The sequence below is a fragment of the Salvelinus alpinus genome, chromosome 9 (genome assembly GCF_045679555.1).
Source record: "Salvelinus alpinus chromosome 9, SLU_Salpinus.1, whole genome shotgun sequence".
Classification (NCBI taxonomy): domain Eukaryota; kingdom Metazoa; phylum Chordata; class Actinopteri; order Salmoniformes; family Salmonidae; genus Salvelinus; species Salvelinus alpinus.
The window spans coordinates 59,297,075-59,325,040 of NC_092094.1; the positions used below are offsets into that span (position 1 = coordinate 59,297,075).

General features: G+C 41.2%; 1 protein-coding gene across 1 annotated transcript; it reads left to right on the forward strand.

Moving 5' to 3' along the window:
* Positions 1–250: 250 nt before the first annotated feature.
* On the forward strand, positions 251–27,672 carry tsg101a (tumor susceptibility 101a). The gene is made up of 10 exons (XM_071326829.1): positions 251–596; positions 940–1,027; positions 1,143–1,208; positions 1,477–1,640; positions 6,245–6,371; positions 7,035–7,092; positions 7,375–7,469; positions 24,135–24,337; positions 24,698–24,937; positions 25,143–27,672. Exons 1-10 carry the CDS (start codon positions 555–557, stop codon positions 25,230–25,232), a joined length of 1,173 nt encoding a protein of 390 aa, XP_071182930.1. The 5' UTR covers positions 251–554; the 3' UTR covers positions 25,233–27,672.
* The last annotated feature ends 294 nt before the right edge of the window (positions 27,673–27,966 follow it).

Sequence of the window (27,966 nt, forward strand, 5' to 3'; positions counted from 1 at the left end):
TCATAGTTTTGATGTATTGCACTGTTATCCTACAATGTAGAAAATAGTAAAAATACAGAAAACCCTTGAATGAGTAGGTGTGTCCAAACTTTTGACTGGTACTGTATGTTTTAAAGAGCAGTAGTTTACTTTAGTATTTCTCAGAAATGAAAATACAACAATGCCCCAGTCTAGTTGGTGGCGGTAATGCAAAATTGGATGCCAACCGCCGTTAACCTCATCGAAGAAGAAGACCCGGAAGTACTTTTTTTTTATTGTTGCTGACGAAACGCTGTTGCTCACAGCTGTGATCCTTGAATCTCATCGCTATTTCTGATTATTGCAATACCTTTGTGTCTTCAGAAATATATTTTTAAACAGTTAACGTTTAGCTTACAGAACAATTATACACGCTACTCTTCGTGTCGAAATTAGTATTTTCTTTGACCGGAATCATACGCCGAGGGCCAGCTCACGGTAGCAAGTTGTCGTTTTCAAATAAACAACGTTAACGTTACAGTAGTTAGCTGAACCTAGGTAGTTTATCTGAAGTACATCATATTACACCATCAATCATGGCAGTTGTCAACGAAGGCGCATTGAAGAAAATGCTCAAGGTAAGCAACGATTTTACCTAACGTTAGCTAAACATTTGTTTTTATTAACATTGTTAGCCTTTCAGCTAGCTAAGCGCGCTAACTAGCTAATGTTAGCTAGCTCGACAAATATTTGTCTAACGATAAATATCTCGGTTACCAAATAACTAGGGTTAGACAGTTAGACCTGATTTATAACGTATGTTTGATAACGTTCTCTAACTATAAGCATACGTTAACTAGCTAGTGTTTTCTATACAGATAACTAACGTTAACTAACTAACTAACCTTAGGTACCTGGCTGAACCAATCAGTGTTAAGACATTGACATTCAGCAATATTAATCACTATGTCCACTGTTCAGCAATACAAATACAGGGACCTGACTGTTCGTGAGATAACCAACGTCATCTCCCAGTACAAGGACCTGAAGCCTGTTATGGATTCATATGGTAAGAATGTGTACAGTACATGGTTCACCACAGTGGCCCATATCACAAAACATGATCTATGTGTTATTGTATGTTTGTCTGATTTGTTTTATTGAGTGATATTTTCTGTCCTCAGTGTTCAATGATGGCTCCACTAGAACTCTGGTGAGCTTAACAGGAACAGTGCCAGTCAGCTACAGAGGTAGGATAAGTTTGGGTGTATGTCACTATCATCTGACAAAAAAGTTATGACAAGGGTTGTGTTCATAGGCACCAAACAGAGCGGGACTACCTGGACTTGTCCAATAAGAAACACACATTTCCATTGTTTGTTGCAAAACATTTTATGTTGTGTTATATGATTTTGTCTATTAAAGTATTTATTTGAGCAATTTTCTTCTCAAGTGAACTGTCTGTTTCACAAGGCCTTATTTATATATATATATATATATTATACTCTTGTCTTCTAGGAAACGTATATAACATCCCAGTGTGTCTATGGCTGCTGGACACCTACCCATACAACCCTCCCATCTGTTTTGTGAAGCCCACCAGTGCCATGATGATCAAGACAGGCAAACACATTGACGCCAACGGCAAGATCTACCTGCCCTATCTGCACGAGTGGAAACATGTCAGTAACAGCGTTGTCTCCAGTGTTTTAGCATTGGCTATATTATACCTCTGTTTTTTTGCGTGTGAATTTTTTGGGGACGCCCACTGTATTACTCTTCATTTATTACTGAACCAATGTCTCTGTACCTAGTTTCTGATGGATTTCACACAAAATTAATGTTGGACTGCTTTAAAGGGGCAATATACAGTTCAAACAATAATAGTCCACCCCACCACTGTTTTGGGCAAAAGCTTAGGGATGGGCCTTGAGTATTGATTTATTGAACATTTATTTAACTAGGCAAGTCTGTTAAGAAGAAATTCTTATTTACAATGACGGCATACTCCGGGCAAACCCTAACCCAGACGACGCTGGGCCAATTGGCACACAATTGTAACCACTCAAATTCATAAACCGACCACTGGATGCAAGGACTGAACATCCATGATATAAAAATTATAGTTTGAGTCTATACAGTGTTAGTTTACAATTACGTTGTTTACAAACATTGGAGTAAAACTAGCTAGCATATTTTGGTTTGTGATGGGGTATGACAGTTGAACTAAGCTAATTTTTTTATTTAACCTTTATTTAACTAGACAAGTCAGTTAAGAACATAATCTTGTTTACAATGATGGCCAAACCCGGACGACGCTGGGCCAATTGTGCGCCGCCCTATGGGACTCCCAATCATCCCCCGGATGTGAGACAGCCTGGATTCGAACCAGGGACTGTCGTGATGCCTCTTGCACTGAGATGTCGTGCCTTATACCGCTGCGCCACTTGGGAGCATAACTCATGAGTTATGTTCTTCAAGAATCGAAGGGTATATCATTCATTTGAATGCCTAACATTTTATGTAGCAATCGCAGATTGCCCCTTTAACAGGACTCCAGACTGTGGCCATTTAGTCACATTTTGCAACCCTTTAACTTGGCTTGCGAGTTACATTTTTAGTTAGGGCTGGGACTTTCCAGTGACCTCCCGCTACGATATCACGATACTTGGGTGCCGATGTGTATTGCGATTCTCACAATTCTATATGTATTGCAATTCGATATTGCAATTTGATGTTCCAAACATACTGCTCTCTATACGTGTTCTGATCAGTCAGAGAAATAAAAGTGCTGAAAACATGTTGGCTCAGTATTTAAAAAGATTGAGCATGTATAGCCGACTAGCGCTAGCTAACGCTACCTACAGTAGCAAATCGATACTTTGAATAAATATCGATACAACGTCGTCCCAAAATAATATTCCAAAATAATATATATGTAACTCTTTTTTCCCCCCCATTACTATTTTAAATTGGTTGCACTGGTGCGAGCTGCACATTCTACCTGGTTACCTCAACTTCCCATTTTTTGGGGGCAGATAAAACCAAACCAAAATTTTTTTAAACAGTAAAAGTGCATTATCCTCATGGTTCCTGTAATAAGTTTCTGACCTGCTGCTGTGTGCCTACCTGTTTCGCTGGGGCCGGCTGCTGTAATGAGCAAGCCCCTCGCACTCTCTCAACCCCCTTGTGTACCCCTCGTGATTGTATAACATTTAAAAATGCAATTGCGGGGAAAACACAACTTTGGAAGCAACTAGTTGTCTATATTAAAGAGAGGAGTGTCTCGGTGTTCTGTAGTAACAATTTTTCTTAAGATATCTAATATGGGTTTGAAGTACGGAGCTCACAAATTTGCGCATCGGCCATAGTGAGTGCACTAGGCGTCATTGCAAAGTTTTTTTGAGATCTTACATTTACTCTTAGATTAATACATGGCCACTAGCAGTAGGTGTTATATTTAGAGTTAGCGATCTAGCTAATGTGTTTTGCGTTTCCACTTCCTTGGGTGCTGAACTAGTACCAATTGAATTTGGCCTATACATAATATTAGTGCACGTAAAGATTTTACGTGCCCTGTTTTGACAGTAACATAACAAAAATAGTCAAATTGTCAACTGAAAATTCATGACAATCACTGGATTAGGTTTACATATAAAAATATTTTGGAATCTTGCATTCCTGCTTGGACTTTTTAGATCAAGGGTGTCAAACTCATTCAATGGAGGGCCTAGTAATCTGCAGACGCTCGGCCATCCGTGGAATGAATTTGACACGTGTGTTAATGTAATGTTTTTCTTGAATATCATGTCCGTAGTCTATTACACTTCTTAATAGGATGTACATTTTGCTGCCGACTAACGGACCCTCATTAACCCGTCAACAAACGGCTACATTTTTTCCAGACAGTAAAATTATGTGACCAACAGAAAGTACTCTGAGATCTGTATATAATGACGAGATGCTTATGTTTCCGCCCTAACAATGCGAGTCGTCCCAAGGCGGGAAGGCAGGCCCAATAATTTGGACAGATTTTGGCGAGAGTGAAACCTCTCACTTTGCCTCTTCCTCTATGATAGTATGCATACAAGGGCTGGACATTTTTCATTATTAGCTTAATCCAAACATGCAACAATAGCAAGCCTATCTTATTACAGTCAAAAGGCTATAGCCTATTATACAACGGGTGGGTCTAATCCATTCCAGCCAGTGTTTATTCCAGAAGTTACCACAGGTTAAATCTGACTTTGAAAAGCCTATTTTCTCTGTTCCCTCTCACTGCGCAATCCACTGTCTCATCAGCCCAGCCAGGCAATTTATCAACTTGATCTCCACTATAAAAAGCATCTAGACATTATCTCACATTTCTTTTAGACTAACATTTAGTTTTAAACAGCGGAAATTTGTATAAACCTTGCAGTCTATCTCTGCAACATTTGCAACATTGTTTCAATATTGCTATTCGATCTCCAGCTGTCCATAGTAATGACTGTGGCAGGAGTCGGGAATAGGCAGGCAGCATTTCTCATACAATTGAAATAATTAATCAGCTGGCATTATTTTTCTGGATGTATACAAAGAAATGTCAATAGAAAACAACAGGAAAATCAAAATGAAATGCAGCAAGTTTGCTGTCTTTCCAGCTTTAGTTTGAAGGGATTGTGTTAGCTGTGTCTGAGTAGCTCCTATGAACAACAGTGACCTGACGAGAGCACAGTTTCTGTGCCTGGTTAAATCGAGCCTCATTAGTTCATTGTTATGGATGCATCCAAATAAATGTCACTTGAAATCTGCTTGAACAACCGCAAATGCAGCCACTTCGCTGTTATTCTGGCTGCACTGTTTGTCGTGACTATGAGAACGTTGCCAGCCAGTATGGCAATGGAACATTTTAGACTGGGTCGTGTCCATAGATACAGAACTGAATGACTGAGTCGCGTCTTTGGCAACCGAACCGATAGACAACTACCAGCCGGCTTGGGTAGCAACCTTAGATTTGTGTCAGGACTATATCTCATGGAAGGATGAAATAGTATGAATAAATTGTTGTATGAAAGTGATAATGCCCTCGAAGCCGGTGTTTGGATGATATATTGGCACGGTTTCGAATGGTGAATGAGAAGCGTGCTGTGATTTGAGAAATAAAAACAGCTCCTTTTTAATCGTGGCCACAAGTTTTTAACACGCAATTGTGTTTAGCATTGTTATTTGTTGCGAAATGATTGGGCTTACAAATGCAGGTTTCACTCCAGTGGCCTAGAGGCTTTTTGAGGAGATACTCTTGCGCTGTCTGACATGTGGTAGGCTATTCTGTTCCTCAAACTAGGCTATGTATGCTGTGTGTGTGAAATAAAATGCATGAGGACTAACAGAAATATACATGCGGCAATTAAATTCCCCAAATCATGCAAATTAACCTATAGATCGATTAGCATGACAGGTCAAGTGTATTTTCGCCTGCTAACTGATGTAACGGTTAACATCCTTCTTAATAAAGCATTGCGAATGACTTTCTAAGATGAGTCAAATGTATTTTATTGTGTGACACAGCAAAATATGTTTTGGGGTGTCACAATCTAGGGCCCTATAAAATCTGTGATGCAGAGAACGCGGATGGAATCTAGACATTTTAAAATGGAATTCAACAATATTCAAACGTATTGAACTAAGTAGGGAATCAACTAAATGTATTGAACATTTATTAATTTGCTCAAGTTCATCATAAGACATGAACAGAATGCATCAGTTATTTGTATTTCCTGCAACTTTCTGAAGAGGCAACAAGAATTTCCACTGTCTATGTGCGGTGCGCACGTCTACCACTTTGTGTAGATGAAAAGGATTTTCCAAAAACTTAAATTAAATGATGACTACTAAGTAGGATATGCTTACCTGGCAGAATATCATAAAAAACTCTGCTAGACAGCAGCCTCTTGCTAGGTGCACACTGGAAGTAAACTAAGCCCAAAAATCTACATTTCAAAATAATTTCCCAGACCTCAAAAGTTGTCTCCCGATGTGGTTTAAGTATTGTTGTGGATGTAGAACATCCAATTTAGTTGTTTGTGATTTATTTTTTATTTAATTTTTTATAGTGCCCTACAAATCATGGGCTGGTGCCATCAAGGTTAGTGGCACCAGTGCCACTAGGGGGAATGTTAGCCCTACTTTAAGCGTGATGAAATGAGCTCATGTTATCTGTATGAGGTGAAGCCTGTCACAGTTGTCCATTTCCATATGGACAATAAAGTTATGTTGTACTTCTGTTGATTTCTCTTCCTCCCAGCCCCAGTCGGACCTGTATGGTCTGATCCAGGTGATGATCGTGGTGTTTGGGGAGGAGCCCCCTGTGTTCTCCCGCCCTACCACACAGGCCCCCTACCAGGCCTTCCAGGCTGCAGGACCCCCCAACCGTAAGTTACCCGTTCAGTCTGACATTGTTTCTATTCCAGATCTAGCATTCCTGTTTCAACTTGTCAACTAATCAAGCCCTCAACTAGTTGTATCGGGTGTGCTAGTTCAGGCCTACAACATAGTTGTGAAACGTCTGGGTGTCTTCGAGGAATGATTTTTGAAACACTCCAGTATGGATCGCATTAGTCGGTTATTTTCACTGTATGGATAGGTCGGTCATCGTAATAACGGGAATTTTGTCTCTGCATAAACATGAACTCTGTTTCTCCATATAATACGTGAGACTTTGGGCGCCATTTTCATAGTGCAAAAACACTGTTAACGTCATCTTGCATTGTAATTGAAATTCAAACGTTTTTTTAACTGCATTATAATAAGCAAGCGACTTTTAACTGAGCAATACATCGTCGTCTCGAACATTGTTAAATGTTTCAAATTGAATCATGCCTCCAGATTACAATGAGGTTTATGGTCATTTTTGCACTTTGTAATTCTTCTGCACTACTAAAATGTTGCCCTGAATCGTTCTTGCAAACACGTGCAGTACCTCCTATTGGACCCCAGATGGTATCCACGCACATTGTGAAAGATGGAAAACTGAGATGAAATGTTCAATGTGTAATCTGACCCTCACACTGTCAATCCCTCCCTCCCATCCACAGCATCCTACATGCCAGGTATGCCAGCGATCTCCTCGTACGGACCAAACCCCAACCCTGGGTAAGATGTCCGTCTTCAAGGCCACAATTTCCTCTAACACTCTGCCTCTCACAGCCAGTCCCTCTCAATCTCATCAAACCAGTTCTGACATGTTTGTCTTTGGGTTTACATAAGCAACACAGCCACATAAGCATGTCTGTCTGGTGGAATCATCACACTCAATAAACAAATGAGTGAAGCAGTTTCTTCTCTTACAGTGCCCCATATAGTTCAAAAGATTTCCAGCTTTGATTAACAGATGGCTGTTGGTTGATGATGCAGGGTTTGTTGTTTTCTCTCCAGTGGCTATCCGGGGTACCAGTACCCTAGTGCAAACTCGTATCCTGCCACAGCTGGTACTACACACTACACTAACCAGATTCCTGCCTCCACTGTGGGTATGTATCACACGGCATTGCCTTCTGGATATTGTAATCTCAAGGCCTGGCTTGATCGGAGCTATTGAACTATCAAAGGGAAAAATGCACACACCCCTAGGAGAATCACAAAAGTTTTCTATACACAATATTGGACACCATTATGAAGTCCCAACACTGCCTTGTATTGCAATGTTAGGTTTGTGACGTGTAACCGAAGGTTATGGATGAAGACCGCCCTGACAATATCCGTAAAAAACGTTTTTTGTGAGTGCGCTTTTGAAGCATACTTCATACTTCAATTACTTATTAGGTGTTCCCTCTAAGCTGCTTGTGAGTGCGCACTTCCTCCGGTACTGCCGCGCTGAATAAATGCAATGCTGCGCAGAGACGCAAGAGATTGTACTTCACTGAGTTCGCCCCATTAGTTTGCACCATATAGATCAATGTTTTTTTCTGTGATCGAAATCAACATTATATCAGCCCCTTTTCAATGCAACAAACCAAAACAAATCTAACTTTGCAAGATTGAGTCTGATTTTGTTGCAGGCAGAGCCAGTGCACAACGGAGTAGGATTCTATTGGCGGGGGTAGCTCATGCGCTTTTCAGATCAGAGGCCGGAGCCACGCTTGTGCACATTTATTCATATTCTTTGCTAGTTGGCTAGTTATTAGCCTTGTTATAGATAAGTATAGGTGCCTCCTGCAGAGCACAAACATGTCGGCTACATTTTAAGCGGTCTTTGAAAAGCCATTCGTCTTAATTAAAGGGGCAGTGTTGTATTTTGAGACAGGCTAGCCTACTTACGGTAGCCTACTTTGTCTTATTCTCTGTATAGTAATAATACATTTTATTTTGTGAAGTGGTTTCTTGCATCATACAATGCAATTTACAGTCACCTATTTGGCACATGGTGTTACAAACCCAAGTAAAAAATCATTAATTAATGTCAAGCCCTTCATAATGTAAAAAAGTTAAGTCTCATGCAATGTAGGCCTGCATTGAACACCACATAGTGACTGCTATGGTGTGTGGTCATCCTCACCCCCTCCCTACTACTGTTAGTCATGGCTGTATCATAGTTTTGATTTCTATGTGAAAATGTTATGGGATTTGCTCCATTGGCTTTGTTGGTAGGCCTACATTCTGCACAAATAGCCACAACTGTAAGGTTCACTGTAAACCTGCGCCGGAAGTTGCACAAAATTCTCACAATGTTCAAGTTTCTGCTTAAAATTTGTTCAGTGGGCCAAATAATTAGGGAAGATTTGGCTGGAAACCTATTATAATTGTAAGCATTATTATTGTTTTCCCATTTTTGGAGTGCTATAGTTCTTAAATGGTAAGACCTACAGAGACAACTTGGTGGGATTGCTTAAATTGGTGCACAAATACATCTGGTTACTCGTGGCAGCCAAACGGTGGCGCAATAAACAACTTTTATTTTATTTTTAAAGTCAGCCCTACCTTCTCATTTGACCTAGTCTCTGAATTTGATACAGAGGTTCCTCTCTACCCAATGGACACATTTGCATTTAGGACTGATGACATCACCATGATGGATCATCTGGCATTTTGAAAAGGTTGTAATTAATAAAAAATAAAAACATCTCCTCAGAAACCCCTAAACCAAATTCTCAAACTTTTTATACAGTATTTATAGACCAAGATCTTTCAATTCATTATAAATTAAGTTAATATCTTAAAAGTCATGACCGCTGTGAGCCAAGGAAATTGAGTTAGGTTGGGCTTGACATTTCAAGTCGCTCTTGAAGGGAATAGAGCTCCCTGCTGGCCATGCATCTCAATACTCTATAATGTTTCCTGAAGTGTGTGGTTGTCCACTACCCAGATGGATTCAAAAGTATAAAATTGGTGTGACTACCAGAGATGAAGTCAATACCGAATCCCTTTAGATCCAGCCCCAGACAGACTTTCTGAGACTCAGACCAAGGACCAGTTTAAATGGGGAAACAACAAGTAAACTCTATTATAGTTCAGTACATGATAGTTCAGTGAAGTACAATACAGTAGAGTATAGTTCAGCCCAGTAAGGTAGAGTATACATTTTTGAGTGCTCCAACTCCTTTCTGCCTCAATTTAGTCCATTTGGAAGTTTTTCTTGATAAGGCCTTCTTGTGATTTTTGTCATTGTTGACCTCCTTTCCTTTGTTTGCTGAAGCAAGAAGGCCCACCTGAACTCTTACCTATAGTGTTGTGGAAATTACCACCAGAGACCCCTGAGGTCATTATTAATTAACCTTTTGTCAATAGGGGGAGCTGTTAGCACTATTCTTTTTTTACATTTCCAAATTAAACTGCCTCGTACTCAATTCTTGCTCGTACAATATGCATATTATTATTACTATTGGATAGAAAACAATCTCTAGTTTCTAAAACCGTTTGAATTATGTCTGTGGGTGAACCAGAACTCTTTCTGCAGCGAAATCCATGACAGGAAATGCGAAGGTCTGAAAAATAGTCTCTGATCTCGGATCAGTTTAAAACTCTGTGTGTGCCCTATGGATCGAAATGAACTGCACCCGCCTTCCCCTGGATGTCAGTAACCAATGAGAAGTGGAATGGTGTCTCTACGTGTTTCTCAGAGTTTATAAAAGGCAATGGAGTGAGATGTCCCTTCTTTTCGACGCTCGCCAAGGCGCAAGAGAGGACATCAGAATGGCATGCTCAAAAGCTCTCGTTATTGACCAAAGATATATACGTCTGTGATTTAATTCGATATAGGTGTTAGAAACATCATAACGAAGTTATTTGAAACCGATTTATAGCAGTTTATGCGAGTATATTGCTATTTTTCGGAATTTCCTTAGTATTGCGTTTGAGGATTTGGACATGTGTGTGCCGTGTAGTTATCGTTAGCTGCTAGTTCCGAAGTTGAAGAGGTCGTTTTACAACAAAGCAACGATTCTTTTGGACAAAGGACACATTGCCCAAGATACTGATGGAAGCTCGTCCAAAAGTAAGAGCTATTTATGATTTTATTCCATATTTATGTGGAAAAATGTAAACGCAGTTGTCGGCCATTTTTTGAGGCACTAGTCTGGCTGTAACTCACAATGTATGTCTAGTAACGTAAATTTTAAAAATCTAAATCAGCGGTTGCATTAATAACCAATGCATCTTTCATTAGCTGTCCAACCTGTATTTTTTTAGTCAATCTAATCGATAAATAATCGTAAACTTAGGTGCCTTTCCAAGATGGCGCCGGCCAGAATGCATGCCATGTTTTGACAGATTACATTGCATAACCACGATTTGTGATGCTAAATATGCACATTTTCGAACAAACTCTATATGCATTGTGTAATATGATGTTACAGGACTGTCATCTGAAGAATTCTGAGAAGGTTAGTGAAAAAATTAATATATTTTGGTGGCGATAACGTTATCGCCCATTTTGCCTTGATTCAATGCTGGGGTGATGTTAGCTCATGTGGTATGCTAATATAACGATATATTGTGTTTTCGCTGTAAAACACTAAGAAAATCTGAAATATTGTCTGGATTCACAAGATCTGTGTCTTTCAATTGCTGTAGGCTGTGTATTTTTCAGAAATGTTTTAGGATGAGTATTTTGGTAATTGACGTCGGTCTCTGTAATTATTCCGGCTGCTTCCAACGCTATTTCAGATTGCAGCTGCAATGTAGAACTGTGATTTATACCTGAAATATGCAAATTTTTCTAAAAAACCATATGCTATACCATAAATATGTTATCAGACTGTCATCTTATGAAGTTGTTTCTTGGTTAGTGGCTATATATATCTTTATTTAGTCGAATTAGTGATAGCTACTGATGGAGTAAAAAATGTGGTGTCTTTTGCTAACGTGGTTAGCTAATAGATTTACATATTGTGTCTTCCCTGTAAAAATCAGAAATGATGGCTGGATTCACAAGATCTATATCTTTCATCTGGTGTCTTGGACTTGTGATTTAATGATATTTAGATGCTAGTATTTACTTGTGACGCTATGCTAGGCTATGCTAGTCAGCTTTTTTACTGTGGGGGGTGCTCCCGGATCCGGGATGAGTACCAAGTAAAAGTTAAATGTATCCTTTTTTATCAGTAAGCCGGAGAGGTTCTAACAAACTTAAAGCATCAAGAGGAACACGTCTGTCAGGAGCTCTACCGGGGCAGTTCCGTTCTCTTATATACGGCTATACAAAAAATAGCTACATAGACATGGTTCATAGGGTTGGTTCCTACATTAGACCGGCACCGTCTCCATTCTTTACTTACAGTGGGGAGAACAAGTATTTGATACACTGCCGATTTTGCAGGTTTTCCTACTTACAAAGCATGTAGAGGTCTGTAATTTTTATCATAGGTACACTTCAACTGTGAGAGACGGAATCTAAAACAAAAATCCAGAAAATCACATTGTATGATTTTTAAATAATTAATTTGCATTTTATTGCATGACATAAGTATTTGATCACCTACCAACCAGTAAGAATTCCGGCTCTCACAGACCTGTTAGTTTTTCTTTAAGAAGCCCTCCTGTTCTCCACTCATTACCTGTATTAACTGCACCTGTTTGAACTCGTTACCTGTATAAAAGACACCTGTCCACACACAATCAAACAGATTCCAACCTCTCCACAATGGCCAAGACCAGAGAGCTGTGTAAGGACATCAGGGATACAATTGTAGACCTGCACAAGGCTGGGATGGGCTACAGGACAATAGGCAAGCAGCTTGGTGAGAAGGAAACAACTGTTGGCGCAATTATTAGAAAATGGAAGAAGTTCAAGATGACGGTCAATCACCCTCGGTCTGGGGCTCCATGCAAGATTTCACCTCGTGGGGCATCAATGATCATGAGGAAGGTGAGGGATCAGCCCAGAACTACACGGCAGGACCTGGTCAATGACCTGAAGAGAGCTGGGACCACAGTCTCAAAGAAAACCATTAGTAACACACTACGCCGTCATGGATTAAAATCCTGCAGCGCACGCAAGGTCCCCCTGCTTAAGCCAGTGCATGTCCAGGCCTGTCTGAAGTTTGCCAATGACCATCTGGATGATCCAGAGGAGGAATGGGAGAAGGTCATGTGGTCTGATGAGACAAAAATAGAGCTTTTTGGTCTAACTCCACTCGCCGTGTTTGGAGGAAGAAGAAGTATGAGTACAACCCCAAAAACACCATCCCAACCGTGAAGCATGGAGGTGGAAACATCATTCTTTGGGGATGCTTTTCTGCAAAGGGGACAGGACGACTGCACCGTATTGAGGGGAGGATGGATGGGGCCATGTATCGCGAGATCTTGGCCAACAACCTCCTTCCCTCAGTAAGAGCATTGAAGATGGGTCGTGGCTGGGTCTTCCAGCATGACAACGACACGAAGCACACAGCCATGGCAACTAAGGAGTGGCTCCGTAAGAAGCATCTCAAGGTCCTGGAGTGGCCTAGCCAGTCTCCAGACCTGAACCCAATAGAAAATCTTTGGAGGGAGCTGAAAGTCCGTATTGCCCAGCGACAGCCCCGAAACCTGAAGGATCTGGAGAAGATCTGTAGGGAGGAGTGGGCCAAAATCCCTGCTGCAGTGTGTGCAAACCTAGTCAAGAACTACAGGAAACGTATGATCTCTGTAATTGCAAACAAAGGTTTCTGTACCAAATATTAAGTTCTGCTTTTCTGATGTATCAAATACTTATGTCATGCAATAAAATGCAAATTAATTACTTAAAAATCATACAATGTGATTTTCTGGATTTTTGTTTTAGATTCCGTCTCTCATAGTTGAAGTGTACCTATGATAATAATTACAGACCTCTACATGCTTTGTAAGTAGGAAAACCTGCAAAATCGGCAGTGTATCAAATACTTGTTCTCCCCACTGTATATAACATATTCTGGGCGTTCTTCCAAAAGATCTAAGGAGTGGGTCAAGACCGTCTCCCCCTCATATCTCTACCCAGCACCTACAGGATCCAATGATTGTATGAGACAAGATATACAATTCAAGGCTATCTCTACAGACAATAATAGTTTATGATAGTAATGTAGAGAACAGTACATTATTTATATGTTTGGGCTCTTGGAGGGTTGGAACTCCCTTCTGGCTTTGCATCTCAATTTTCTATAGTTTTTCCTGAAGTGTGCACTTGTCAACTACCCATATGGTGATCCTCTGTAGTTCATTTGGTAGAGCATGGCGCTTGCAATGCCAGGATAGTGGGTTCGATTCCCGTGACTTGTTTTTATTTAACTTTTTTGTATGTAATCTTTAACTAGACAAGTCAATTATTAACAAATTATTATTATATACAATGACTGCCTACCAAGAGGCAAAAGGCCTCCTGCAGGGTTGGGGGCTGGGATAAAACATTTAGGACAAAACACACATTATGATAGACACCACAACAGACCTAAGACAACACAACATGGCAGCAATACAACATTACCACATAACATGGTGGCAACAACATGACAACACTGTAGTAACACATGGCAGCAGCACAACATGGTAGCAGCACAAACATAGTACAAACAATGTTAGGCACAGACAACAGCACAAAGGGCAAAAAAGGGACACAACAATCACGCGAAGGAGCCTCAAGTGTCAGGAAGAGTGTCCATGATTGGAAGAGTGTCCCCCCCCCCCCTGGGAGCACGGTATGTTTTTTTCTTTAGCACTAGACCGCTGATTCAAATAATCAAAGCTTGCTGATGAGTTGATTATTTGAATCAGCTGTGCAATCATCTGTAACGTCCCTCAGCCGAGCAGTGAATTTCAAACACAGATTCAAGCACAAAGACCAGGGAGGTTTTCCAATGCTTTGGAAAGGGAACCTATTGGTAAATGGGTAAAACAACAAACAGACATTGAATATCCCTTTGAGCATGTTGAAGTTATTCATTATACTTTGGACGGTGTATCAATACACCCAGTCATTACAAGCTTCAGGCGTCATTCCTAACTTATTTTTTATTAAATATTTATAACTCGACAAGTCGGTTAAGAACAAATTCTTATTTACAATGACGGCCTACCCCGGCCAAACCCTCCCCTAACTCGAACGACTCTGGGCCAATTATGTACTGCTCTATGGTCTGTAGTGACGCATCTAGCACTGCAATGCAGTGCCTTAGACCGCTGCGCCACTCGGGAATACTAGTTGCCGGAGAGGAAGTAAACCTCAGGGATTTCAACATGAGGCCAAAGGTGCCTTTTAAAACAGGTACAGAGTTGAATGGCTGTGATAGGAGAGAACTGAGGATCGATCAATAACATTGTAGTTACTCCACAATAATAACCTAAATGACAGTGAAAAGGTCGCCTGTACAGCATAACAATATTCCAAACATGCATCCTGTTTGCAATAAGGCACTAATGAGTACCACTCTTCATATTTTCAAGCAAGGTGGTGGCTGCATCATGTTATGGGTATGCTTGTCATCGGCAATGACAAAGTTTTTTATTTATTTTGGGATGAAAATAAATGTAATGGAGCTAAGCACTGGCAAAATCCTAGAGGAAAACCTGGTTTTCTGCTTTCCAACAGACACTGGGAGAATAATTCAGAAAATAACTTAACTCAAGGCCAAATATACATTGGATTGCTTACCAAGTTCACATTGAATGTTCCTGAGTGGCCTAGTTACAGTTTTGACTTAAATCGTCTTAAATCTATGGCGAGACGTGAAAATGGCTGTCTAGCAATGATCAACAACCCACTTGACAGAGCTTGAATTATTTTTAAAAGGATAATATGCTGTTATTGTAAAATTCAGTTGTGCTAAGCTCTTAGACTGACACAGAAAGACTCACAGCTATAATCACTACCAAAGGTAAGCCTAACATGTATTGGCTCTGGGGGTTGAATTCTTAAGTAATCAAGATATACAGTGCATTCAAAAAGTATTCAGACCCCTTGACCTTTTCCACATTTTGTTACGTTACGGCCTTATTTTCCTCATCAATCTAAACACAATACTCCATAATGACGAAGCAAAAACAGTTTACATTTTTTGTGTGCAAATGTATTTAAAAAAACACCTTATGTGCGCAAGTATTCAGACCCTTTCCTATAGCTGGCTGCCCGGCCAAACTGCACAATCAGGGGATAAGGGCCTTGGTCAGGGAGGTGACCAAGAACCCGATGGTCACTCTGACAGAACTCCAGAGTTCCTCTGGAGATGGTAGGTTCTGGAAGGTTCTCCCATCTCTGCAGCACTCCACCAATCAGGCCTTTATTGTAGAGTGGCCAGACGGAAGCCACTCCTCACTAAATGGCACACGACAGCCCGCTTGGAGTTTGCCAAAAGGCACCTAAAGGACTCTGACCATGAGAAACAAAATTCTCTGGTCTCTTCAAGCCTGAATGCCAAGCGTCACATCTGGGGGAAACATGGCACCATCCCTATGGTGAAGCGTGGTGGCAGCATCATGCTGTGGGGATGTTTTTCAGCAGCTGGGACTGGGAGACTAGTCAGGATTGAGAGAAAGATGAACGGAGCAAAGTGCAGATAGATCCTTGACGAAAACCTGCTCCAGAGTGCTCAGGACCTCAGTCTGGGGCGAAGGTTCACCTTCCAACAGTACAATGACCGTAAGCACACAGCCAAGACAATGCAGGAGTGGCTAAAGGACAATTCTCTGAATGTCCTTGAGTGGCCCAGCCAGAGACCAGACTTGAACCCGATCGACCATCTCTGGAGAGACCTGAAAATAGCTGTGCAGCGACGCTCCCCATCCAACTTGACCGAGTTAGAGAGGATCTGCAGAGAAGAATGGGAGAAACTCCCCAAATACAGGTGTGCCAAGCTTGTAGCGTCATACCCAAGAAGACTCAAAGCTGTAATCGCTGCTAAAGGTGCTTCAACAAAGTACTGAGGTAAAGGGTCAGAATACCTATGTAAATGTGATAGAGTTTTTATTTTCGAAATTTGCAAAAAGTTCCAAAAACCTGTTTTTGCTTTGTCATTATGGGATGTTGTGTATAGATTGATGAGGAAAAAACACGATTTAATAAATTTTAGAATAAGGCTGTAACGTAACAAAAAGTCAAGGTGTGTGAGTACTTTCTGAAGGCACTGTATAAATTACGTCTCTGTAATCTAGCATGCGTAGGATGGTGGTCTGAGTCGGGGTTAGTTTCGTAGCTGGGGTGAAAGAGGAGCGATTACAATAGAGGAAACCAAGTCTAGATTTAACCTTAGCCTGCAGCTTGGATATGTGCTGAGAGGACAGTGTACTGTCTAGCCATAGTCCTAAATACTTGTACGAGCTGACTACCTTAATTAAGCTCTAAACCCTCAGCGATGCTAATCACACCGGTGGGGGGTGGATTATTTTGGCAAAGAACAAATGCTCACTAACAGGTATGTGATCACGTTTTGAGATATAAGCTTTTAGCGCTCATTACATTTTTTTTGGGGGGGGGGGATCTTTTATTTCAGCTCATGAAACATGGGACCAACACTTTACATGTTGCGTTTTATATTTTTCTTCAATGTATTATTCCCACCACTACTCCTACAGCTTTTACTCAACCTACACTTACAACCTTATAACATGCAGAGGTCTAACTTGAGTTGCTTACATTTTTGTTTTTGATACTCGTAATACTTTTTTGAAATATAAGCACTTAAACATGCTGAACTATTTTTACATGGAGGTCTATGGTGACCAAAATATGCCATTTTTGAAACACTGCTGTTCGTACATCTACTTTTTAAGATACACACTACAAACCAACTTTAAAATGTGCAGAACACTCATAATTACAAACTACTGAACCACCACCACACGACTACAGACCTCAACGATTTACCACAACCGCTGACAACAGTAGTCAGCAGTTGTGTTGTGCATTCAGAACTACAGTATATTTTCTTAATTTATAGACTAATCAACGTTGATAAATAGGCTATGGACATGTTGTGTGTATTTTGTATCCATTTCAATGATTGTCAATTTCACCTTCAAATATTGCATAGCTGTTTCCCCTTCATACTTTCCTTGTCAATTCATTCTTATAGCCTACTTTCGGGAAGCCGAAGGTAGGCCTAGGTTTTCTAATACGTTTTAAGGGAAGAATACTTTTTAGCTCTTGTGTCCAACACGCTGAATGACGAGTCATTTTTACGGGGTGTGCGTGTGAAAGTAGCAAGTCTGGACTCCATCTCTTATAATAAGAATCAAACCCTCCTGTCATGATTTCATCTTGTAAAAGGCCTGTTTTCAGTAGCTTAGGCTACATTATTTAATTAGTGCATCCTCTCTTTGAAGAACATACGCTAATGCCACTGCCATCGAATGACCGGAGTAGAAGGGTTTGACTTTATGCAACTATTTCGGGAAAAGTTGGAGAACACCATTGGTCTTAGAGTGGTTTTGATTGTCGAAATGAGATTGAATTTTTGATTTTGCAGAAAAGCCAACAGACAAGGACAAGATAGGCATATCTTTTTTTTTTTTTTAAATAATAACAATGTTGTCATGCGTTATTGTTGTCAATATGTTAATGCAACAGAGCCTCTCCAACCTGGCATTTCTTAATTTGTCGATTGATATGTATAAGGTAATAACCTGAATAATAATGAAATGCCATGATTTATAAACAAAGTGTAATGGCTTATTTCAAATGGGTTTATATTAAGAAGCATATACCGCCTGCCATTCTGTTGACCTTTAATTGACCCTGACCTCTAGCATTCTGGCTGGGGTCTGTAATGTCGCCCCTGTAACCAGACTCGGGTGACGAAAGGTCAAGGGGTGTGGTGGTCACAACCCCCTTTAGCACAGACACAGCTATTTTTAACCTCTGGGTTGACATTTACCCTTATCTGCTAATCTATGACTAGTTTACTCATACACTTAACTATAAATATCAGTGTCTTATGGAAATGTTGTCCTACTACTTTATTTAGACCAGGGGTAGAGGGGGAAAAGAGGAGGGGTGAAAGGGGATAGACTATATGGACAGGCCCGGTGCCCAAATTGATGTGTCGCGTAGCTGAGAGTTAAGTGTAGACCAATGGATTCGGTTTAGTCAGTTGTCCTGATGAGCCCTAGCTAGTTAGTTTATTCTGGCTAGCTGGCAACAACAGAAGCATGGTGCTACTTAAACGCCCACACCAACAAAAATCCACTTTTTCCAGCTGAAAGATGCTTCCCTGAGCCTACCCGTGATGTTGCACAACGATTTAAGTCAATAAGTCATTGATTAATACAAAGTATGATATATTTGGGTTTGAACAGGGAAATCCGGAGTTATTAACTTGGTATTTTTCCGTATCTATGCTGTGTGTTTCATGATAAAATGACATGTACATTTATATCTGAATATACAAGTCTTGTGAGGGATGGCTTTAGCACAGTTTCTAAACCCAGAGCTGCAACATCGCAAGACTTCCGGGGAATGCTTGCGAAACAGACCAAGCAGACCAGGTTTGAGAAGTGAATGAAAGAAGGGAGAAGTTCTTCCTTAGTTGTTAATTTTCACAATCTTAAGCACAACGTAAATTCGAGCCAATGTCTTTAGTTTTACTATTGTCACTTTCTCAAGGTTAGGGTAAATTGACATGTTTTAATTTTCGTCAAACGCTATTGGAGTGATAGCTTTTGATTTGACTGCCTGCACATGCGCAATTCAGCGCGAAATGACCATTAGTACTGATGACGTATTTCTGTGCATGAGCTTAGCTAGCCAACTGGTCTCTATGACGTCGCCTACAAGCGTTATCTGGGATTTCTATGGGTTTCTGCCTATCTTCATACTGTACGGTCGTTAGCTTTAGTTCATTTGGAAGCACCTACAAAACATGTACATGTGCGGGCTCCTTGCGTCCTGTTTCCAACCTGGTGCAACGGGTTACTGCTCTCCGTAATGCACTTTGTTCGATCTGGAGCTGTTGGATGGGCTGACGTTGAAACAGTGAGTGAGAAAAGAGCTAATATTATTTGGATGAGCTACTGCCGCTCACTTGGCGATAGTAAGCAACCTGACAAGGCACGTTAGTCGAACAACTGATCAGGGGCTAGTTTCATGGCTTATGTCACCTAGCGAACATTAGCTGGATAGCAAACATTTTTTCTCACCTTTATTTAACAAGGTAGGCCAGTTGAACAAGTTCTCATTTACAACTGCGACCTGGCCAAGATAAAGCATGCAGTGCGACATAAACAACAACAAAGTTACACATAAACAAACGTACAGTCAATAACAATATAAAAATCTATATACAGTGTGTGCGAATGTAGTAAGATTAGGGAGGTAAGACAATAAATAGGCCATAGTGTTGAAATAATTACAATTTAGCATTAACACTGGAGTGATAGATGTGCAGATGATGATGTGCAAGTAGAGATACTGGGGTGCAAAAAATAAATAACAATATGGGGATGAGGTAGTTGGGTGTGCTATTTACAGATGGGCTGTGTACAGGTACAGTGATTGGTAAGCTGCTCTGACAACTGATGCTGAAGGTTAGTGAGGGCAATATGTCTAGCTTCAGAGATTTTTACAATTCGTTCCAGTCATTGGCAGCAGAGAACTGGAAGGAAAGGCAGCCAAAGTAGGTGTTGGCTTTGGGGATGACCAGTGAAATATACCTGCTGGAGTGTGTGCTACGGTTGGGTGGAGCTATGGTGACCAGTGAGCTGAGATAAGGCAGGGCTTTACCTAGCAAAGACTTATAGATGACCTGGAGCCAGTGGGTTTGGCGACAAATATGTAGCGAGGGCCAGTCAACGAGAGCATACAGGTCGCAGTGGTGGGTAGTATATGGGGCTTTGGTGACAACGGATGGCACTGTGATAGACTACATCCAGTTTGCTGAGTAGAGTGTTGGAGGCTATTTTGTAAATGACATCGCCGAAGTCAAGGATCGGTAGGATGGTCAGTTTTATGAGGGTATGTTAGGCCACATGAGTGATGTAGGCTTTGTTGTGAAATAGGAAGCCGATTCTCCAATTTTGGATTGGAGATGCTTAATGTGAGTCTGGAAGGAGAGTTTACAGTCAAACCAGACACCTAGGTATTTGTAGTTGTCCAGATATTCTAAGTCAACCATCTAGAGTAGTGATGCTAGTCAGGCGGGAGGGTATGTTTGGCAGCATGAGTGGAGGTTTTGTTGCAAAAAAACAAAGCCGATTCTAGATTTAATTGTGGATTGTAGATGCTTAATGTGAGTCTGGAAGGAGAGTTTACAGTCTAACCAGACACCTAGGTATTTATAGTTGTCCACATATTCCGAACCGTCCAGAGTAGTGTTGCTAGGCGGGCGGGTGCGGGCAGCAATCATTTGAAGAACATGCATTTAGTTTTACTAACATTTTAAGAGCAGTTGGAGGCCACGGAAGGAGTGTTGTATGGCATTGAAGCTCGTTTGGAGGTTTGTGAAGTGTCCAAAGAAGGGCCCGATGTATACAGAATGGTGTCGTCTGCGTAGAGGTGGATCAGCGAATCACCAGCAGCAAGAGTGACATTATTGATATGTACAGAGAAGAGTCGGCCCGTGAATTGAACCCTGTGGCACCCCCATAGAGACTGCCAGAGGTCCAGACAACAGGCCCTCAGATTTGACACACTGAACTCTGTCTGGGAAGTAGTTGGGGAACCAGCGAGGCAATCATTTGAGAAACCAAGGCTGTTTAGTCTGCCCATAAGAATGCGGTGATTGACAGTCGAAAGCCTTGGCCAGGTCAATGAAGACGGCTGCACAGTACTGTCTTTTATCAATGGCAGTTATGATATTGTTTTGGACCTTGAGCGTGGCTGATGTGCACCCATGACCAGCTCGGAAGCCAGATAGCATAGTGGAGAAGCTACGGTGGTCCTCGAAATGGTCGGTGATCTGTTTGTTCACTTAGCTTTCGAAGACTTTAGAAAGGCAGGGCAGGATGGATATTGGTCTAACAGTTTGAGTCTAGATTGTCTCCCCCTTTGAAGAGGGGGATGACCGCGGCAGCTGTCTGATCTTTAGGGATCTCAGACGATACGAGAGGTTTGACCGGCTGGTAATAGGGGTTGCAACAATGGCGGCGGATCATTTTAGAAAGAGAGGGTCCAGATTGTCTAGCCCAGTTGATTTATAGGGATCCAGATTTTGCAGCTCTTTCAGAACATCAGCTATCTGGATTTGGGTGAAGGTGAAGCGGGGGGGGGGGCTTGGGCAAGTTGCTGCGGATCGTGCAGAGCTGTTGGTATAGGTAGCCAGGTGAAAAGCGTGGCCAGCTGTAGAAAAATGCTTCTTGAAATTCTTGATTATCGTAGATTTATCAGTGGTGACAGTGTTTCCTAGCCTCAGTGCAGTGGGCAGCTGGGAGGAGGTGCTCTTATTCTCCATGGACTTTACGGTGTCCCAAAACTTTTGGGATTTAGTGCTACAGGATGGAAATTTCTGTTTGAAAATGCTAGCCTTAGCTTTCCTAACTGACTATGTATATTGGTTCCTGATTGATTGGTGAAATTTCATCACAGCTGGGATATTGTTTTTATTTAATTATTATATATTTTTTTTTACTGTTTATTTAGCTAGACAAGTCAGTTAAGAACAAATTCTTATTTACAAGAGACATTATGCGCGGCAGCATAAAGTAGTAAAAAGATAGTTTCATGTTTTGTTCATTTAATGCCTGTTCTGTTAATGTTTACATAACCAACTACAATTTCAAGCTGAGCAAACAATTTAATCGAAAGCAAATGATTACATTGTAAAGAATGCCCAAATGTTCATTATAGTCTACTTCTGCGGAACTTCTACGGAACTTTGGCAGACGAGTTTAAAATTCTCACTGAAGTTTCTAGCCACAAGCATGATCTAGCTAGCTGGGGAGGGCTCAGTAGGATGACTGACTGAACTGACAAGTTTTGCCAAGTCTAGCAAAAATGTACAGCCCATTGACCACTCAACCTGGCCACAAGGCCTGAAAACTAGACCCCCCCCCCCCCCAAAATGGGGAAAGAAATGGAAAAAAATTATATACACACACATTTCCTAGACACGCAAAATGCTTTTTTTTTTGTTGAATGTTTCGCAACAAGAGGAGTTATCACGAGGGAGAAAGATATAGCTAGCTAGTGCTATTAGTTCATTGATATCACATCACTTGTCATGAAGTTTGTGCATGCTGGTGCTGCTGTCCACTCACTCAGCTGCCTACAGCGCTCTCTCAACACACAAACGCACATCCTTCTGGCCCTCCCTCCCCACCACTCACTGGCTCCGCAACAGCCTGCCTCACTGCTTGATAGTTAGCAGCAGCAGGTAACAGTGAAATTAATCTACCTTGGCGGCCGTGGTGAAATTTAGAAGTAGCCCAAATATCTGGAACCGTCATTTTCACCCGCAACAGTTTTCAAAGTAGCCCAATTTTATGGGAAACCGCCAACATGGCAACCCTGGAACTGACTGAACCGAATCAGTTCACCCCAATCAATTTTGAGGTTCACTATGAGATTAATCATAACATTCAAATTGCTGACTCCAGCCTGCTAGTTCTGATATTGTACAGAGCAATGGTATCTAGGCATATCTCTTTTCAGCAGATTTCTAATACTTCCTCAAGTACTAGACGAAAGGTCGGAACACAGCAAACAGTTTGTTTCCACGAAAGAAAATACCTTGGAAAATTCCACAACTACAGTCAGTTTTCATATTATGTTATATAGTGAGTATAAGACTGCTAGGTGGAATACTTTGACACTGTGGTTTGTTTTATGAGGAAAATAACCTCCATACACTTTAATGGCTGACCATCACCTGTATCAAATCTAGCTTTATTTATACAGCACATTTCAGACATGGAATGCAACGCAATGTGTTTTACAGGAAAAAAAACTATGAAAATAAAAGCTGAAATATTTACTACACAACAAACTTAAGATACATAAAACAAGAATGACAACTGAATGAATTAAAAGCACCCTAAGGAAAAGCGAAGCTAAAAAGATGTGTTTTAAGATCTCTTTTAAATATGTCCTCAGTTTTGGCCCCCCGCAGGTTCTCTGGCAGGCTTTTCCAGTGGCTGGGGGCATAATAACTAAATGCTGTCTCTCCATGCCTCTTGGTCCTAGGCTTTGGTAGTCCTAGTGCAGTTCAATGGACAACCTACCGGGTGATCGTGAGCGGTGGCTCTTTTCTGATTCATCATGTTGAGTTGGAGATAGCCATCAGAGCGTGTGGGCCCTTTTCCCAGGCGAAAGTGAAACTTAAGAAAAAGCTTTCGTCTGTAGCTTGGGCACTGTCTTTCAGCTTTTTTTAGGGTAGTAGCAACACAATAACATGAACTCATTAGCATTGAAACATGTTTTTATAACTTTCTGTCACTTTAATGCTATCTAACATGTTGCTGGTGTCATTCCATATACATCTGAGAACATCCCGAAGATAATGCATCCCAACTGCCTCCGCCATTGTTTATGTCTGAAATCCTAAGGGTCATATAAGATCACAAACAAGGACACTGTGATGCAAGGATTGTAAATGTTGTGTAAAAGCAAATGTCTTTTTGCATAAATTATCAAATATAGTGTGTGGAACAGATTTCCTAGTGTAGAGTCTTGCTAGTTTACTCTTCTTCTCTCCTCCCTGTCCTGTCCATCCTTCTCCTCCTTTTATTTGCATTTGAACTTGCTATGTAAATAAGTTTAATTGTGCCAATACAGGCTGTTAAAAAAATCTTATCTAAATATAATCATTCTCCTCCAGGCCCCAGTAGGGATGGTACCATTGGCGAGGACACCATCCGTGCGTCGCTGATTTCGGCGGTGAGCGACAAGCTTCGTTGGAGGATGAAGGAGGAGATGGACCGGGCGCAGGCCGAGTTGGACGCGCTGAAGAGGACCGAGGAGGACCTGAAGAAAGGACACCAGAAACTGGAGGAGATGGTTTCACGGCTAGACCAGGAAGTGGTGAGGGGGGATATGGGGATATATTCAACACATTTCTCTTCTATGCTGTCTGTCTTTCCTCTTTGACTCTAGGTCCTTTTCTATTCCTCTCTCTCATTCTCTTTCGCTGTCTTTTTCATTCCCTCTTTGCTCATTCTCTCTTTCTAACTAATATTCCGCCCATAGAAATGGAATCATTCTAATTTCATTATTCTGCCTCTCCCCTCTCTTCACCCCAGTTCTATCAAGTATAACCTGTGAGTCCCCAAGTTCTCTCAAGTATTACCTGTCTTCAGAGCTTAATTCATTCTTTGGTGGAATGGAACATTGGGGGGCGGTGTACTGTTCATGTGTTTATTCCTCTGATATGTTTTTTTGAAGGCGGAGGTGGACAGGAACATTGACCTACTGAAGCGTAAGGACGAGGAGCTGAGCGAGGCGCTGGAGAAGATGGAGAACCAGTCGGAGAACAACGACATCGATGATGTAATCGTGCCCACGGCGCCACTCTACAAGCAGATCCTCAACCTGTACGCTGAGGAGAATGCCATTGAGGACACCATCTTCTACCTGGGAGAGGCGCTGCGCCGCGGGGTCATAGACCTGGAGGTGTTCCTCAAGGTGAGGGTTGGGAAACACGCATGCAGACATGCACGGACACACGCATACAAACACTCACAGGTGAACCATATACGCACTCAGTCACATAAACCACACACTACACGCACACCTTTTCATAAAGATCATGGGGAGACATTGTCTAGACATTGTGCCCTCGTATGTCTTCTCTAACGCGCTGTCTCTCTATCTTTCTCTCCTGTTACAGCATGTGCGTCTGCTCTCCCGAAAGCAGTTCCAGCTGCGAGCCCTCATGCAGAAAGCCCGCAAGACCGCCGGCCTTAGTGACCTCTACTGACCCCGCAGACACCCACACACACTCCCTTTCTCCCAGTCTCTCCCTCTGTACAGCTCCTCCTCTTTATATTTGTCTTTTTGTCTCTCTCGATCTGTCCTTTTCTCTCTAAAAGACGTGCCCTAAAATTGTATGAAAAGAGCTAACATATTTATTTTGTTTCGAACATCTCCTAAACATGCATCTAGTTGGATAACCATCGTGGAAAATATGCAGTTTGATATGGAGCAAATGTCTGCCAACATTAATTCTTGCATTTATTTGAAATTTTTTGTACTGTAAAGTTGGAGTGGTATCAAACGTGAGGTTCGAGAGTATGTGTTCTGACATTGTGTGACAGTTGCTGGTGTGAGTTTGTGCTACTTGTCCCGCTGTAAAGGAAAGCTTACACTCTGATATAAATATACGTCTCAACTAGGGATGTGCATCTCTCATGAAAGATTCTAGATACATGGGCTCTGATACGATGCAGGAATGATGCCTTTTTGTTAAATTTTTGTTGTTGTTGCATGAACACATTTAATTTTCAATTTTAAAGATATATCTGCTGCTGTTGGGATGACTTCTCTAAGCTGAGTGGCTGTTTGTGTGTCAGTCGATGTGTGTGTAGGCACCTGAGCTGAGCAATAGGGAAGACTGAGCATCTACTACCCCACTATCAGAATACGTGTGGAAGGCAATTTCTGCTTTTTGTCCCCCCCCCCTCCACTTTATCAGAAATCACCATTACCCACTGATTAACTTGTCATTTTTGAAGAAAATGTTTGCGCTAGTACTATATAAATATGCGTCTTTAGAAATTAACATGGCATTTAGCTAATTAATATAATGCAGTTTTGGATTTTACCCTGTCTCAAAAGCAAATGGTTTGGACCGTTGATCGCAAAAATGATTGCTGTCCATTATGAAGTTACCGTGTTCATTTAAAAATGACCAAATACACTGACTGTTGAAAGCAAAATTACCAAAACCTGAACATTCGAAATAGAATCTGAATGAGTTGGATGTGAGTTGTCCACTCCGGTAGGCTACACAACTCCGGTAAAGCACAATGTTCTTGTAACAATGACCCAGCAAATTACATTGGTTGTCACTCAACTAATAAAGCCTATGATTTGACATTGTAAAGCCATTGTGCAAGCATCTGAGTGCTGAAGGTGTGCACAGATGTAGAACAGGGACACGCCTGCCTTTTGTTGGCGTGATCAGTTGTCTCTCGCACTATGCCACAGTTATATGACAGCACATACACAGTTACATGCATAAAAGTTTGATAGGCTACTGAACTGAAGGAGAGGCAGCATCAATTGTCACAACAGATAAGAGGTATTTTTGGAGTAAAAAAAAATATGAGTTAACTTGCGATTTGAATCGGTTTTCTGACCGATTCCTGCTTAAATTGATTTTCTGACCAATATATGATGCATGCTTAATTTGGATTGCTTTGGGATCCTGCAGACCGATGCACAAGTATCTTAAACATTTGAACCAAGGACCGATGCGTCTCTGAATCGTTACATCCCTAGACTCAAACTTTTAGGAAATGACAAGGGTTCATCTAGTCGGAGCATACTTTCTCAAAGCAGGGTCGGGTTCATGTTGGCACAAAACGGTTTGGAAACCTTTTAGAGGTACAACTTGAATTACATTTTTGTTGTATTAAAATGAATAATGGCAGCCATTTGTTCCATATCCAACTGCATCAATGCTGAATGTGGTGAGCAGGTGACCCCGGCTTGTGCTCCCTGTCCCCCTACTTTTTTATCTCGACTATTCTGTCAATATTGCTCCCATTGGCATCTGGAACAATTGAGAAACGGCTTTCCACGTTAGCTGTTCAGGATGATCCTTCAGTCTTCCTTGAGCTGTGTCGTGCTTATTATGACACTCAATAGACAACGTTTTCAAAGTTTTCGCAACGGAGAAGGAAAATTCTAGTCCGTTCTTCTGTTTGGTGCCTAATGAGCAGAACCATGATGGTCACTCGATCATGTCCATTGTTTCTCAAGACTCCCCTAAGCCCCTGTACAGTGTCTGTATGTTCATGTTTGAATGTGTCACTCTACTACGCGTTTCTATTCAAAGGCGTCGAAAGGAAAATGTAACTGTTTTTCTCTTGCTTCACTTAGTTGTTTATTTTCTGTTTTATTTCAAGTTTTCAGCTGTTCTAAGAGATCAATGTCTTTACCCTTTCGATTTATATAAAGGTTGTGAATTAGAAACAAGTGATAGATTTTTTTTTTTTTTACTAATCAGAAATGTACTTATCAAGTATGTAGACAGGTCTCTTTTTAAATTAACTTTGACTAAATGCACTTTGAATTGTATGATATGCTGTAGTTTTCAGATTACTTTCATTTTCAACAATAGACCATCTGTTCTTTTATCTGTCGAATTTTATGTAAATCAGCACAATAAAAATAGTCTGGTTTGCCAAAAATTACTCCTGTGGGGGTTTCACTTTGGTGAAGGATCTAAAACACGTGTACCCTTTTCACCCCCCCCCCCCCCCCCCCCCCCAAATCATTTGCCTGGTAAGGCTGACCATTAGGTCAAACATTGGTCTAACTTTTTATACGGTTCCTCTCTGACTTAATAACCCAGAGCAGGCTATGGTTGTTGTATGCAAAGACACTGTCATGTTTTAGTTCTACAGTTTAGTTCTGCTATGTAATAATGTGGACCCTAGCATTGATATCCCACCCACTGACCTCGGTTGAGAGGAAAGACCAGGGAC

What these genes read in the sequence shown, in the direction of transcription:
- tsg101a (XM_071326829.1), top strand. Translation starts at nt 555, where the DNA reads ATGGCAGTTGTCAACGAAGGCGCATTGAAGAAAATGCTCAAG. An exon ending in CACGGCTAGACCAGGAAGTG is followed by an intron (nt 24,338 to 24,697) that starts GTGAGGGGGGAT and finishes GTTTTTTTGAAG; the next exon opens with GCGGAGGTGGACAGGAACAT. An exon ending in ACCTGGAGGTGTTCCTCAAG is followed by an intron (nt 24,938 to 25,142) that starts GTGAGGGTTGGG and finishes CTCCTGTTACAG; the next exon opens with CATGTGCGTCTGCTCTCCCG.